A 16487-nucleotide genomic window follows, 5' to 3' on the forward strand; every position below is an offset into this window, starting at 1 on the left:
CCTAGGGGTGACAGTGGACGAGAAGCTGGATATGAGTCAGCAGTGTGCCCTTGTTGCCAAGAAGTCCAATGGCATTTTGGGATGTATAAGTAGGGGCATAGCAAGCAAATCGAGGGACGTGATCGTTCCCCTCTATTCGACATTGGTGAGGCCTCATCTGGAGTACTGTGTCCAGTTCTGGGCCCCACACTACAAGAAGGATGTGGATAAATTGGAGAGAGTCCAGCGAAGGGCAACAAAAATGATTAGGGGTCTGGAACACATGACTTATGAGGAGAGGCTGAGGGAGCTGGGATTGTTTAGCCTGCAGAAGAGAAGAATGAGGGGGGATTTGATAGCTGCTTTCAACTACCTGAAAGGGGGTTCCAAAGAGGATGGCTCTAGACTGTTCTCAATGGTAGCAGATGACAGAACGAGGAGTAATGGTCTCAAGTTGCAGTGGGGGAGGTTTAGATTGGATATTAGGAAAAACGTTTTCACTAAGAGGGTGGTGAAACACTGGAATGCGTTACCTAGGGAGGTGGTAGAATCTCCTTCCTTAGAGGTTTTTAAGGTCAGGCTTGACAAAGCCCTGGCTGGGATGATTTAACTGGGAATTGGTCCTGCTTTGAGCAGGGGGTTGGACTAGATGACCTTCAGGGGTCCCTTCCAACCCTGATATTCTATGATTCTATGATTCAGTGGAGGGCAACGAAAATGACTAGGGGGCTGGAGCACATGACTTATAAGGAAAGGTTGAGGGAACTGGGTTTATTTAGTCTGCAGAAGAGAAGAGTGGGGGGGATTTGATAGCAGCCTTCAACTACCTGAAGGGGGTTCCAAAGAGGATGGAGCTAGGCTGTTCTTAGTGGTGGCAGATGACAGAACAAGGAGCAATGGTCTCAAGTTGCAGTGCATGGCGGGGTCTAGGTTGGATATTAGGAAACACTATTCCATTAGGAGGGTGGTGAAGCACTGGAATGGGTTACATAGGGAGGTGGCGGAATCTCCATCCTTAGAGGTTTTTAAGGCCCAGCTTGACAAAGCCCTGGCTGGGATGATTTAGTTGGGGTTGGCCCTGCTTTGAGCAAGGAGTTGGTCTAGATGAACTCCTTAGGGTTGGAAGAGACCTCATCTTCTATGATTCTATGAACTCCACTAGCAACCTCCCTCCAGCCTGACAGTTCACCTTTCAGTATGACCCACTGTGGTCATCCCTTTAACCAGTTCCTTATCCACCTTTAAATTCTCATATTAATCCCCATCTACTCCAATTTAACTAATAATTTCCCATATGGAACTGTATCAAATGCCTTACTGAAATCCAGGTAGATTAGATCTATTGCATTTATTTTGTCTAAAAAATAAGTTATCTTTTCAATGAAGGAGATCAGGTTAGTCTGGAGGGGATGGCATGATGGGACTGCCTACAATGGCATATGGTCCATTGGAGACTGCTGGTAGCAAAAATCCTCAACTGCTGGTCACGAGACACTAGATGGAGAAGGCTCTGAGTTACTACAGAGAATTCTTTCCCAGGTATCTGCTAGACAGGTCTTGCCCACAAGCTCAGGGTCTAACTGATTGCCATATTTGGAGTTTGAAAGGAATTTTTCCCCAGCTCAGATTGGTCGAGATGCTGGGGGGTTTTGCCTTCCTCTGCAGCATGGGGCACAGGTCACTTGCAGGTTTCAATGGTGTAAATGGTGGAGTCTCTGTAACTTGAAGTCTTTAAACCATGATTTGAGGACTTCAGTGACTCAGGGGGTACCGAGGTGACTCTCAGTCCTGGGTGCCCCGAGAACCATCACAATGGTACAAAGAGAGAGAGAAAAAACATCCCTTGCTCCCTTCCAAAACCCCACCTTTGAATCAGGGAGAAATTAGATCAAACCAGGATACATGAATGGTAAACAAATAGACTTCTACAGACGCTCCCCGACTTACGCAATCGTTCCATTCCAGAAAGCCTTGCGTAACTCAAATTTTGCATAAGTCTGAAACTTATACCATACATTACACAAAAATTTCCACGACTCGAAAATTCTATTTCTGGCTTACGGAGCTTTTTTCGTAAGTGTGAATTTGCGTAAGTCGGGTCTTGCATAACCTGGGGAGTGTTTGACAGGGTTTAGACACCACGGTGACAGGCAACTTAGAAATACCTAAGATTAAAATACCTAAAGTCTTCTCTCCAATCTCCTGAGTCTATCCTGACCTTAAACCACACCCAGCCACACTGCTTAGCTCTGTCTCTCCTGCTGACTTGTTGCTATGGGAATTGGGGTAAATGTCATTGAACTGCTGGGCTGCCATATAAGCCAAACCCACCTGTATTCCAGCAAATACTCAGCTGGAGAAACTTGACTTCAATGGAGCTATGACAGTTTACACTAGCTGCGAATCTGCCCCATTGACTGGACAGTTAAACAAATTCCTGAGCAGCCATGGTGAAGAGCTGTCCGGGCTGCAGCATTTCTGGGATAACAGCAGTAAAAAGGGGAGTTTTTTTTAAAAAAGGAAGGAACAATTTCTTACTTTAGAGTCTTTAAATTAGAGTTTGAAGCCTTCAGTGCTTGGCAGAGCAGGTAAATAGGAGAATGATGCGGCTTATCCTGATGATGTGCCCTGAAAAGAGAGAATAGACACTTTCTATGTTGTTCTCTGGAGACAAATTTTAATTCTATTTCCTGAATACTAAAATAGGCTCTTATATGGTATGATCATGCACTGCATAGGAGTTATTCTGCCATTTCAGTTCATTACATTCACACTTATATCCTCCAAACCAAAAATATATCAAGTACGCTTAGAAACACAGATATACATTTAAATACACAGAGTCAAACAGAATAGGTTCTGCTCAGTGTAACCTATTCATTTTTTGAACTTGTGGTACTCTGAGCATTCACATGCAGTTCTAAAAACTCGCACCAATGGGAATGTCTCCAGTGGTTTTGCGCTCTTGTGTTGGTCAGTTGTTTTCAAATCAGTTCTGGAGATACACGAGGAATGATTGTGTTTCTCTAACTAAGAGAGTTGATTTTAATTTACCCAAAAAGAGGAGTCTTTGCTTACAATTTTAAGTATGATGACTCTCACTCAGCAATGTGTAATTGGTGTTGCATTTTGTGAAATCACATCACCATAACTAAGCGGAAATGGTGGCTTATTAGCTCCTGACACCAAAGAGAGTAACAGGGCAAGTTAATTTTAAGGCAGCATCGTATATTTATACCATTATATAATTATACCATTTATACCATCGTATATAATTATACCATTAAGGTATAAGAAATAGTGCTGGATTATCATCATAATGGCAAATCCCGAACAGGCATAGCCTCCTTGCAGATCAAGCACCACCCGGATCAATCTCTACCTAGGACCTTACGATGGTCTGGCTGGATTCTCAATCTATGTACATTATTGGCATCCTTATTGCACCACCAAAGTTTCTAGCACCCATGTGACCACTGACCATGTAGTAGCATTCCTAGGTAAATGTGTTTTGTAATTCGTTAAACCAAACCAGTGCTGATGGAAGCGGTTGCTGAGTTCAGCTATGAATATCTTCATTGCTGAGCTTGTCCTAACACTTAATATGGAGCAACCAACAAAGACAACAAGAATCAAAAATGTCAGTCCACTCCTCTTCAGCCTTCCTCAGTGGTGTTTTTATGAATGTAAATTGGTGAGACTGATACTGGAATGCTGTGTCCAGCTCTGATGTCAACATTTTTAAAAGGTTGTTGAAACATTTGAAAGGAGCCACAAAAATGATTTGAGGGCTGGAGAAAATGCCAGTGAGAGACTGAACAAGCTTTTTTTTTCCCTTTAGCTCAGTGAAAGTAAGATCAAGATTTCAGAGTGGTAGCCATGTTAGTCTGTATCAGCAAAAACAACGAGGAGCCCTTGTGGCACTTTAGAGACTAAAAAATTTATTTGGGCATAAGCTTTCGCGAGCTAAAACCCACTTCATCAGCTGCATGGAGTAGAACATACAGTAGGGAGATATAAATACACAGCATATGAAAAGATGGGAGTTGCCTTACCAAGTGGGGGGTCAGTGGTAACAAGCCAGTTCAATTTAAGTTGGAAGTAGGCAATTCTCAACAGTTGACAAGAAGGAGTGGAAATCACTTTTGTAGTGTTAATGAGGCCAGTGTAAACAAGGTGGACAATTTCAAACAGTTGACAAGAAGGTGTGAGTATTTAGCAAGGGGAAATTAGTTTTTTGTAAAAACAACGAGGAGTACTTGTGGCACCTTACAGATTAACAAACTGATTTAGTTTTGTAGTGACCCATCCACTCCCAGTCTTTATTCAGGCCTAATTTGATGGTGTCCAGTTTGCAAATTAATTCCAGTTCTGCAGTTTCTCGCTGGAGTCTGTTTTTGAAGTTTTTTTGTAGAAGAATTGCCACTTTTAAGTCTGTTATTGAGTGACCAGGGAGATTGAAGTGTTCTCCTACTGGTTTTTGAATGTTATAATTCTTGATGTTAGATTTATGTCTCAGCGCTAGCATGGACTCTACTAAGGCCCCAGTAGAACTGGCAAACGCTATCCAGAACCTGCAGGTGGTGGTAACAACCCTGCAATCGCAGAATGTGGCCCTCCAGGCACGGATTGCTCAGCTGGATGCTCCTACTGTGCCCTCCTGAAACCGAAGACATATCTGATGGAGGCTGGGACAACTTTGGGGGATTTATGAACCAATGTCAGCTCCTGTTCTTCCTACACCCCCGATCATTCCCCATGGACCAGGCCCGGGTGAGGCTCATCTTAAGTTTGTTGATTGGGGAAGCCTTGGCCTGAGTTCCCCCACTCCTGGAAAAGTCCAGCCCCCTCTTGCAACAATTAGAGGAATTCATTCAAGCTGTGTCCATCATCTTTGGTGACATCAATCTGGTGCAGACCACCGAGGCAGCCCTTCAGGCCTTACAGCAGGGGATCAGCCTGTAGCCAAGTACACTGCTGAATTTTGTCAGTTGGCTTCTGACACCGGGTGGAATGAGGCAGTACAGTGTCACCATTTACTCCTGGGGTTAAACTAGGAGATTAAGGACGAGCTTGCCTGGGAGGACTCTCTATTCAGTTTGGACAGCCTGATTGAATTGTGCATCACAATTGATGATTGCCTCACAGAGTGGTGTTATGAGTGTACCTCAATTTTTCCAGAAGCTGCCACCCCTCAGGCCTCCGACACCCCAGGCACACAGGTCTTCCCCAGCATCAGAGCTCATGGAGGACCACCAGGTTTGCCTGCACCTCTCCGACTTGGAGAAGCACTGATGCCGGGTTTCAGGCTTGTGCCTATATTGTGGGAGACCCAGCCAGCTTGCCTTGATGTGTTCAGCAAAGATTTGGGAGGAAGTAGGGCTGGGAAATGCCAGGTCCCCAGCCCTTGGGGCGGGGCCCAGACTGAGCTGTTCTTGTCCCCTGTCCAGAAGCTCCCAGCACCCACCATAATCAGCACAGCGCAGAGACCCCAAGTCAGCTTCAAACGCAGCTCTGGACTCTTCTATTAATTTGACTACTGGTAAGCTCTGAGATCCCCCTAGAGGCCCTAGTTGGGGCCTCTAGGTAACTTCATGGATGTAAACTTTGTTAAGACCCATGTGGTTCACACCCTATGGAAGGACCCTCCAGATCCGGTTGAGACTATTGATGGGTCTCTCCTCTCCTCAAGACCTGCCAGACCATGTCAGTAACAGTTATCACTCTCTGGGGGCATCAGGAAACCCTATGATTTGGATTAATCTGGGCCCCTCATGCTCCCATTATCCTAGGTATGCCCTGGCTTACCACCCATGAGCCTCACATTCACTCATAGAAGAGGACCGTACATTTTAATTCCAGGCATTGCTGGCTATCCTGCCACCCAGGACCCTAGAAACGCACCACTGCAGTCTATGATACACGTCATCCACTGGAAGATCCTGACCCACAGACGGCAGGACCACGAGGACCCCCAGGGCCCTGTGTGGCCTCATCTGCTGTGGCCAAGATCCCCCACAAATGCCATGACTTGGCTGATGTTTTTGAGAAGGGGAAGGCAGACATCCTGCCACCACATCTGACTTACAATTGCCCAACTGATCTCCAGCCAGAAGCCGAGATCCTATTCGGTAAGATATCTGCCCTCTCTGAACCCAAACTTTGGGCTCTCCACCTGTATTTGAGGGAAAACTTTCAGAAGGGTTTCATCTACTCATCCAAATCCCCAGCAGATGCTCCAATCTTTTTTGTAAAGGTTTCTTCTGTCCATGTATTGACTATTGGGCCCTAGACAAGGTGGCTATATAGAACCACTACATGCTCCCTCTTCTCCATCTATAACCGTTCAGGGCCAAGAAGAAAATGTGGTTTGGCAGATTCTAGATTCTTGTCAGGTCCAAGGAAAACTACACTGTCTAGTTGACTGACATGGGCATGACCCAGATGAGTGTTCATGGGATCCTATAGAGCCCTGATCCTCCTGCACGTCTTCCACAACACTTACCCTGAGAATCCAGGTCCCGAGGCCCCTAGACAGTGCCCTCAAAGGAACTGTAGTGTCAGGAATCTGGGCATGCAGGAAAGCTAATCTCTGGGCAGCCTCATCACAACAGCTGGCCTGCAGTAGACTGCCTGATTAACCACGCAACCTGATTGGCTGCAGAGGCCAGCAGGCTAGCTCTTAAGCCAGCAGTGATAGCAGGAGACTGCTGGCTTCTCAGTGCTTGTGCCCACCACTGTGTCTGCTCCTGCCTTGCCCCTGAACTTGCCTCTATCCTGTCCCCTGCCTTGAACCCATCCTTGCCTGATACCCTTCCTGTTCCAGTTCCTGACCTCTGGTTTTGACCTATTGCTATGGCTCCTGACTATGGACTCTAGCTCAAACTTTGGTTCTGGTAACCAGTTTCTGCCTCCCAGTTTTACCATGGGCTTTGGCTTCTGTCCACTGACTACGGCTCTGACCCTGGCCACTAGGCTAGACTGCTCTCCTCCCAGTTCCTGACACTGAAAAAGATGGTCCTTCAACCCGGGGTGGGGCAGAGTTGATGTCTCTGAGAACTGAATATATGTGAGAAAGGTGCTTAGGCAAAGACTGTACATTGCTAGATTAAGTTTTAGACTTTTAGAACCATATTCTGTTTTGTTTTACTTCTATTTTTCTAACTTTATTCCTTATATTTGAACTCACTTGAAATCCTATCTGTTTATTAACAAACTTGTTTTACTATTAATCTAAACCAACGGTGCTGTGAGTGTACTAAAGTGAATGTCATCTCAAGTTCATGTGGCAAGTTGGTGTGTTTTGTCTCCCTAGAGGAACAAATGAACCTTATTATTTCTCTGAACTGTCCAGGAGAGGGCTGGACATTACAGGGCACACAGTTTTGGGGCAATTCAGGACTGGGAGTGTGTTGGGGTCATCTTGCTGGCTGTCACCAAGGCTTGTAGAATCCAGAGTATGACTGGCATGTTGCTGGCAGGCTTCTGGAGTCACAGTCTGCTGGACCAAGACTGCAGATCTACACAGACATTCAGGGTCTGACCTGCATGCCCATGTAGGCTGGCTGTGTCAGCCCAGGTTGGGAGCTACAGCAGCAAGGCATCGTGAGGTGATACAACCGCTCAATGGTCTGGATTGCACTCCCTAAACTGTGAGCCCTGTAACACTGTTATTACAAGAGCTTTAAGTCATAATCACATGGTTATTGCATGGTGAAACTACAGGGCAGAGTTGAGGTTGCCGGGGTCCCCTAACTATGCATTTCTATGTCTTAAAATAAATCCAAACATGTTCAATTTAACCTTAACTCTGAAGTTCCTGGGTTTGATAAAGTTTTGTTTGGGGATGATTTCAACATCCCTGTTATGCTGTTTACCCTGAATTACAGATATGTATTCTCAACTTTTTTTCTGGAAATATATAAGACACTGGGACAAAATTCACTATTAATTTGGGGAAATCTACTTTGTTTTAACGTATCTAAAAAAGTGTGCCTCCACCCACTCATGTAATTTCTGTTCAAAGACAGAACAATTGCAACTGAAATTGTCTATTGTTCTTTGCTTGCTTATGTTGTTTTTTCTTTGTTATTAATAAGTTATTCGTAATTAATAAGTTAAGAATTTTTGCTAGTCTTCAATCATGGGGTCACCTAAAGCACATGTGATTAAACCTACTTGTGTCTAAAATAATGGGAGTCACATCCCTGAATTGGAAGATAAAGACACAATAATTAATATTTTCACTACTATTGCCTGTTTCCATAGACTATGGTTTTCAAAAAAAAATTATCCAGCACTCAACACTTCAAAGCATCCCATTTTCACCCACAACCCCGTGGCAATGGGACTTTGGTACTTGCACTACTTCCAGGGGAGCACGAGTTGGGGTGGGGGCATGCAGTGAATATGCATTGTTGTGTAATGCACACCTCAGTTCCCCAGAAAGCATGTATCTGCCAAGGGTATGCTTCTCCTATTCAGGCTCTTGGTCTTCGGCAGCATCCCATAGTATGGACATGCACTTGGCACATCGCCAAAGCCCTTGTTCTTCTTGGTACTTGTATAGTTCTGCTACAGCTCATTGGCTTTGTCATGGGACAAAATTCAACCCAGCAGTATCCTTCTCCCACATTTGCTGCACTAGCTGCTGGTAACTTCTGGCATCCTCGTGACTACTACAGAGATGAGACTGGACATGCTCCTCTCTCCAGACAGAAAGGAAGTCCAAGACCTCAGCACAGAACCATGCATAGGGCATGAATGTGGCAATGGCCTCAGGATCCATGTACTTGCAAATACATGCTTTGGGGATGCTGTTAATCCTTCCACATTTAACTGTTCAGTGCTCTGCTTTCAAAACATGTGCACAAGGCATCCCTGACTCTGGGTCCCCTGGTGAGGGAGACACCAGTTAGAGGAAGCTCTCTGGGTGTTCATAACAAGCTAAATGTCTCTCCACTCTCCCTCCAACCCATCTGAGAGTCTCTTGGCCTTGCTCTCACATATATTATGCAAAACTCAACAAGCACTAATAACATGACTCGGACGTCTCCCAAAAGTGTCAAGCCTTGTCATGAGACACCTACATCTTCCTTTCAGACTTCTACATGCATAGTCAGGTCACATATACACTTGGAGTTCTGGGTCTGATTCCCAGCTCACGTAGACATACTCACACTAGCTCTCATTGAGCTACTGTATGTCTATATGAGCAGGGAATCACACCCATAACTCCAAGTGTAGAGGCAGCCTTTGTGCCAAGGACATTAATGAAAATATTAAATAAGATCAGCCCCAAGACTGATCCTCGAGGAACTCCAATAGTAACCTCCCTCCAGCCCGCTCGTTCACCTTTCAGCATAACCCACTGTCATCTCCTCTTTAGCCAGTTCCTTACCCACCTTACAATTCTTGTACTATTCAGTTATGCTCTAATAAATTTGTTAGTCTTTAAGGTGCCACAAGACTCCTAGTTGTTTTTGCTGAAACAGATGAACACAGCTACCCCTCTGAATCTTTTCTAATGTAATTAATCATTTATCATGTAGTACCATGTCAAAAGCTAAACTGGAGTTCAAATATATTATTTCTTTTATCTAAAAAAATAATTATCTTCTCAAAAAAAATCAGTGTAGTCTGGCACGATCTTCCTTTGGTAAATCCATGTTGTATAACATCCCCCTTTCTGTTTCCCTCCAAGACTGTAAGTGTTCTTTCCTTTGACATTTGTTCTAAAACCTTGAACACTATTGAGGTCAGACTAATGGACCTGTAGTTGCCCCAATCACTATTCTCCCACCTCCCTTAAATATAGGTGCAACATTGGCTATTCTCCAGTGATACAGCACCACTCCAAAATGACAGATCTGACAGAATGGCTTAAAAGTGAGGCATTTAGTATCTCCAGTTACCCCTTTGCTAACTTTGGAGGCTATCTCCCTCAGGTATATTCCCAAAAGGTAGAGATAGCCCCCTGGAATAGAGCCTGCCAGCCAGCCAGGCACATACCCTGGGCTGGTATTTATCCATATGGACCGTCTTAGAGATGTTGCTTGAATGGAGAGGAATGACCATTTATAAGGGCTGCCCTGGAAAGTAGAGCTGGTCAGAAATTTTCTGATGAAACTTAATTCAAGAATGCAGATTTGCTGGACTGAGACATTTCCCTGAATTTATTGTAGCTTCTACTAAACTTCTGCTAGTGTTCCAGGGTCCACAGCTCCTCAGGAGGATGCCTGCCAGCCCTGATGTGCTGACCAGTATCAGGTCTCAAGGGACTTTTAGGCTCACTGCTCCATGGCTCTGGGTAACACCTGCCATGCAGACTGACCCAGGATCCATGGCCCTGGTGCTGCAGACTTCAGGCTGTCTCAGGAGTCAAAGCCCTGATGTCCCTGACCCTGGGACAGTCTACATAGCAGGACTGCTTCAGACTCCCAGACCCTGGGAGCTTGGGGCAGCTGTTAAGTGAAATTGAATGTCAAAAATGTCAATTTCACTCAGCAGCTGCCAGTCTGGGAATCAAATATCTTTCTGGAAACATCATGTGACTCCTTCCAACTTCTCCCTCCTCTCCCTTCTCACTCCTGCTCCTCTTTTGAAAAGCCTTGTATCTGACTGTCCTTTCCTCTCTGCATTGTTGTCATCTATCACCTATGCAGCTCCTCCCTGTCAGTCTTCCTCTGATTTTGACTCCTGGCTCTTTCTTCCTCTCCTCACAATCTCCCACACTCATCATCAGTGACTTCAACTTCTATGTTGTTGATCCATCTGACCCTTTAGCCACCAGCTCCTCACTCTCATCTCTTCATTCAACCTGCAAACCCGGTTCAACTCTTCCACTCCCCAAAAGGCCCATTTCACCAAACACTACTCTCCCCATTACTGAATTCCCCCTCTCTGACCATCCCCTGGTCTCTTTCACCATCCGCATCTGTCACTCTGTAAAGTCTTGCCACCGGGTCATTCTGTGACTTTGAGTCCAACAATGTGTATTACTTCTCTTCTTCCAGCCCTCTGCCCCCTTTTTTTCAATCAACATGGTCATTGATTCTCTCCCTTTGCCACCCTTGGCTCTTTTCCCCCTCTCCCCCAACACAAGGTCCACACCCCCCATCCCTGGCTCACTCCCAACATCCATTTCCTCTGCTCCTGCTCCACACAGCTGAGTGTGTGACATTGCACTCATATGTGTTATGAAAATATGCTTGTGAATATGAACATGACATAACTGGAATAGGCCTTATGCGAAAGGCCCCTTGTAAGGTATCATTGAAAAAGTTGTAATCTGCTGAATGTGATTTTCTTATTGTATGCATGTATCATTATTATATCTGAATATGAAGTATAAATCTGAGGTTCTATTGTAATTATGCTAAGTGAGGGCCATTAATGGTGCTTTAGGAACTTGATGGCTCCCATTTACCAGAATCAGAACCAGAACAATTGGCCGTGAAAGGTTTTGTTTACCTGCAAGCCTTCCTGTGTATGTATGGGCCAGCCTATGAACAATGGAAACTGGGATCTTATAAAGACATGTGACCATGTCACCTGATACTGGAATCCATCTTAAATTTGGTACTTTTCGACAGGGGGGTGGGGAATCAAACAAAGGTTTCCCGCATTAGGGAAATTCTGTTTAAGGCGGGGGAAGTAAACAATGAGAGTCTTCAGCTGGCTTTAGAGACTGCCTCCCCACCCCAAAGAGATACCTGAAAACACCTGGAAAAAAAAGGATTGTAACCACAGGGGTGGGAGAGAACTGCTGGACTCAGGTCAGAAAAGACAACACTGACCTGAGAAGGACTTTACCTGAAATAACATCTAGGGTGAGAAGCTATCATTTGTAACCAGTTTCTTAGTCTACTAAGTTTAGCCTTGCATGTTTGTTTTATTTTTCTTGGTAAGTTACTTTGTTCTGTCTGTTACTTTTTGACCACTTAAGTTCTACCTTTTATACTTAATAAAATCACTTTGGTTTATTAATAAACCCAGTGTAAGTAGTTGTTACCTGTGGGGGCAAACTGTGCATATCTCTCTTTCTTTGATAAAGAGGATGAACAATATGAATTTATATTGTATAAAATTTTATACAGTGTAAGGCAGATTTTTCTGGGGTTTAGATCCCTTTGGGGCTGGGTATCTGAGTGCTGGAGACAGGTATCTTGCTGTCCTGTTTTCAGTGAAGGGGCATGGCCCAGACCCTGGGTCTGTGTTACAGCAGGCTAGCATGTCTGGCTCAACAAGACAGGGTACTGGGGGCCCAGGCTGGCAGGGAAAACAGGCTCAGTGGTAATTTCAGCACATCAGGTGACAGTTCCAAGGGGGTCTCTGTGACTGAACCCGTCACAGAGTGTCTCTGGCAGAAATCATATGAACAACCTGACTTCCTCCACTACAGATTTGTTCTCTCCTCTTTCAGTTCTGCCATCTTCCTATCTAAACAACTCTTCTTCTCCAACTTAATTGAATCCCACGCCTGTAATCCCAGTCAACTATTCATCGCCTTTGACTTCCTCTTCCCTCCCCGGTACCGCACTTTCCTTGGCACAGGATGTCACTAAATTCTGATCCCTCGCCTTGCCCCACCTCACACTGCCCTGCTACCACTCACCCCTCCTTCTCCTCAGCCACTGACACAGAAATTTCTTGTCTGCTTTTCTCCTCCAATCCCTCCAACCGTGGCAGTGACCCTGTGACAGGGTTTACCAACACCGCATTGGTTAGGCAAGGGTTAAAGAGGTGCTCTGGGCCCCTCACCTCTGCTGGGTATGCTCTCAGTGGAGGGCACATTGAAAAGGGAGTTTCTCAGCTCAGTCTGGGCTGACTGAGGAGGAGAGAAGTCAGGTGCAGCAGCCTCCTGCAGGGAAGCTGCCAGGGCTCCATGCTGACAGGACCGAGACACTGGAAGCCTATTGACTGGAAGCCCATTGAGCTGGGTGATGACTCGCTGAGGCCAGTGGAAGCGACTCCGCAGATGGATCAGAGGGGAACACAGGAGAGACCCCAAGTCCAACTCATGATGACATAGGAAGGACTGGAACAAGGGTAAGAAGTGACTCGGGGAACTCGTTTAGGGGCATCAGGCCTTGAGCCCTGTGCAAGGGCCACTGTTTGGAAGGGCCCTAGGTCAGAACCTGGTGGAGTAGGGTGGGCCCATGTTCCCCTACCACCCACCCTTTGCCAATAGGCAACACTACCTTGAACTATAGCTGCTAGGCAAAACAGCCTTTGGACTCTACCAGAGGGTAACACCACCCTGAGCTACAGCTGCTAAGTGAGGTGGCCTATGGACTCTTGCCAGTGGGTGACACTACCTGAAACTGTAACTGCCAAGGAAATTGACTCTTGGACTCCCACAGTTAGGCTTTACACTGTGGAGTGTCACATTTAGGCAGTACTTCTGGCCCAGAACACACAGCCAACCCCCCCCCCCCCACACACACACACACACACACACTTGGTGGAGAATGCGGACATTGTCTGGGTCCTGTTAGAAAGGCAAGAGAGAGAGTTAAGGGGACTAAGTGGCAAGGAAACCACGGACACAGGAAAGCTGCTGAAGTGGTTGTTGGAGAGCCAGCAGCAGCAGGTGGCCCAACGGCATCAGGGGCAGCTGCTACAACATGTTGCGGCCCAACAGCAACAACCGAGGGCCCAGCCACAAGAACAGCAGCAACAGCTGATGCAGGAGTTGGCGGCCTAGCGCCAGCTGCAGCAAGAATTTTTGATTCAACTGATGTCAGCACAACTACATCCGCAAGGGGAAGCCAATGTCCCCACGCCCGGGCTGGTGGGAGACAACCCCCCTGCCAGGCTGCCCGTATCAGCGCACAAAACCGGGACCTGTGGATGACCCTTAGGCCTTCCTGGTCACCTTCAAATGGGTGGCCACCACCACATGCTGGCCACCAGAACACTGGGCTACCAAAGTGGTCTCCTATTTAACCAACCCCACACAAGCCACATATCAGATCCTAGACCCTATGGAGGTGCTGGACTATGCCAAGATAAACGCTGCCACTTGGGCATCAGTCCAGAAATGTTCCAACAGAGGTTTCATCAGGAGAAATCACCCCTGAGGTCCAACCCCATGTGGTGGCCCAATGTCTGGGTGAAGCACTACAGGCCATTGACCCTGTCCGAAGTGGTGATGCTCATAGAGGATTGCATGACTTAAAAGGACCTGGCCCCTTCGGCCCCAAGTCAGGAAGCCGTGGGAGTAAGGAACCGAATACCAGCAGAGGTCAGGTGAGGTGAGAAGAACAGGGACCACTGACCTGACCACTCTGAAAGAGATACACTCAGCCACAGAGAAGAACAGGGAAGATGAAAAACCCTGGAGAGAAGGAGACACACCATCCTAGAAAGGAGCACGCTGGCAGGGGTCCCGAAGGGCCAATGCTTTGAGGGAGGGGCTTTTCAGGTTGGAGTGCCCCTTTATGGATTGTAGCTATATAAAGGCATGGGCCACAGGCCCACAAGCTCAGAAGAAGGACACGCCCAATCTACTGCTCCAGTGTGGGTCAACGGCACCCAGATAATGGGCCTGGTGGATTCCGGGTGCAGCCAAACTCTTGTCCGGACCAGCCTGGTGGAATTCCCTGACACAGCACAGGCCCATATCTATCATCTGTGCATCCATGGAGATGGACAGTCCTACTCAGAAACCAAGGTACAGCTTAAAGTAAAAGGCCATGAGGAACCTGCCAGGTCAGCCTAGTGACTACCCTTGCCTATCCTGTAATCCTGGGATGGGACTAGAGGTGGTTTCCTGAAACAATGGAGATCCTGAAGCAATGGAGCAGCAACCACCCCACAGAAACAAACCCAGGCCCAAAAGTGAGGGGTTTCATGGTCCAAAAGGAGATGGAGGACTCAGATGAGAGTCCCACAGACCAGGCAGAGCCAGCAGTGTCATGCCCCACAGATGTGGAGGCATTGGAAAAGACAGGCCAAGAATGCTTGATGAACAATGAGGACTTTTTGTGGGAGCAGAGAGAAGACCAGACCCTAAGTCCTGCCTGGGACCAGATAGTTACCCCTGACAGGGAGGGGACTGGGGACCTCAGACATCACAGGGACCTACCTTTGAAATCCACAACAAGAGACTGTACCAGTAACAAAAGACCCGCAAACCCAGAAGATGCTGCAGCAGCTGTTAGTTCCCAAGATGTTCCAGCAGGAGCTATTACTCCTGGCCCACTCGGTGCCATGTGCCAGACACTTGTGTAGAGACAAGACACTGCAAAAGGTAGCCCACATTTTTTTTTTTGGCCAGGCATCCAAATGTTTCTGTGCGATTTCTGTGCCTCAAGCCCTGGGTGCCAGCTGAAAGGGCCCAATGGGATGCCCAAGGCACCCCAATTCCAATTCCCATAAAGGGAATACCGCCTGAGTGGGTAGGAATGCACCTGGTAGGACCCCTGAAGAAGAGTAGGTCTAGGTTCTGGTATATACTGGTGATTGCAGACTATGCCACCCAGTATCCTGAGGCCATTCCATTGTGCACAACGAAGGCACCCACCACAGTGGGCAAGCTAATGAAGGTCTTCACCAGGATTGGAATCCCGAAGAAAATCCTGATGGACGGAAAGTCCAACTTCTTGTCTCAGTTGAAGAAAGTGTTGTAGATTACTGAAAATCCAGGTCCTCAAGACATCAGTCTACCATCCAGAGACTGACAGGCTGGTGGAATGGTTCAATGGCAGCCTGAAATCCACACTAAGGAAATTCATTGACACCAACCCACAACACTGGGATAGGCTACTACCAGTGTTGTTAATTCACCAAAGGCTAGGTACCCCAAGCCTCTTCGGGATTTCCCCATTTTGAGCACTTGTACGGGTGGCAGCCCAGGGGGATTCTAGATCTCCTATGGGAAACTTGGGAGAAGCAAGAGTCCTGGGTCATAGGCTCAGTACCGTATATATTGCAACTACGGGAACAACTCAAGACACTGGGCGGGATGGTGGTGAGGGGGTTCACCAGGGAGAATCTACTGAGAGCCCAACAAACCCAAGAACACCTATACAATTGGGAACCCAACTGCAGATGTTTGAGCCAGATGACCAAGTATTACTGTTACTGGTGGCAAGAGCCGTTTGAGGTGGTCCAGAGGGTAGGGATCATGAACTACAAAATCCGCCTGCCAAGGCAATGGAAGGAGATGCAAATTTAAAGTTTGTTGATATCCCTAGCACCAGAACTGGTACCTCAAGCATTGGCTCTACCAGACCCAACCTCTCTCCCAGTGGGCCTGGATCTCAGCGTGGAACAACAAGCCCAACTGAGTCAATGGTCCTGGGCCTTCCCTGCGATAGTCTCAACATGACCAGAGAGGATGAGCCTGACTCACTATCACATCACCAATACACTCTGGGACAGAAGGTACAGGACCGCCATCGCCCCTTGCCAAAGAAACTTAAGGCAATTCTAGTCCTGGGGGCTGTCGAAGAATCCCGTAGTGAGTGGGAAGTGAGCCCCATCATCCTAATATCAAAAAC

The 16487-nt window shown here is 46.8% G+C and overlaps 1 protein-coding gene across 1 annotated transcript in view; it reads right to left on the reverse strand.

Moving 5' to 3' along the window:
* Positions 1-16487, reverse strand: part of LOC311522778 (NACHT, LRR and PYD domains-containing protein 12-like) — a gene marked incomplete at its 5' end in the record, with an annotated part of 144927 nt that overhangs the window by 92076 nt on the left and 36364 nt on the right. The window contains one exon of the mRNA XM_084632244.1: positions 2518-2607. Within this exon, the coding sequence (XP_084488370.1) occupies positions 2518-2607 (90 nt within the window). The remainder of the gene's footprint in view (positions 1-2517; positions 2608-16487) is intronic.

Source organism: Lepidochelys olivacea (genome assembly GCF_965140295.1).
Source record: "Lepidochelys olivacea isolate rLepOli2 genome assembly, chromosome: 6".
Classification (NCBI taxonomy): Eukaryota; Metazoa; Chordata; order Testudines; family Cheloniidae; genus Lepidochelys; species Lepidochelys olivacea.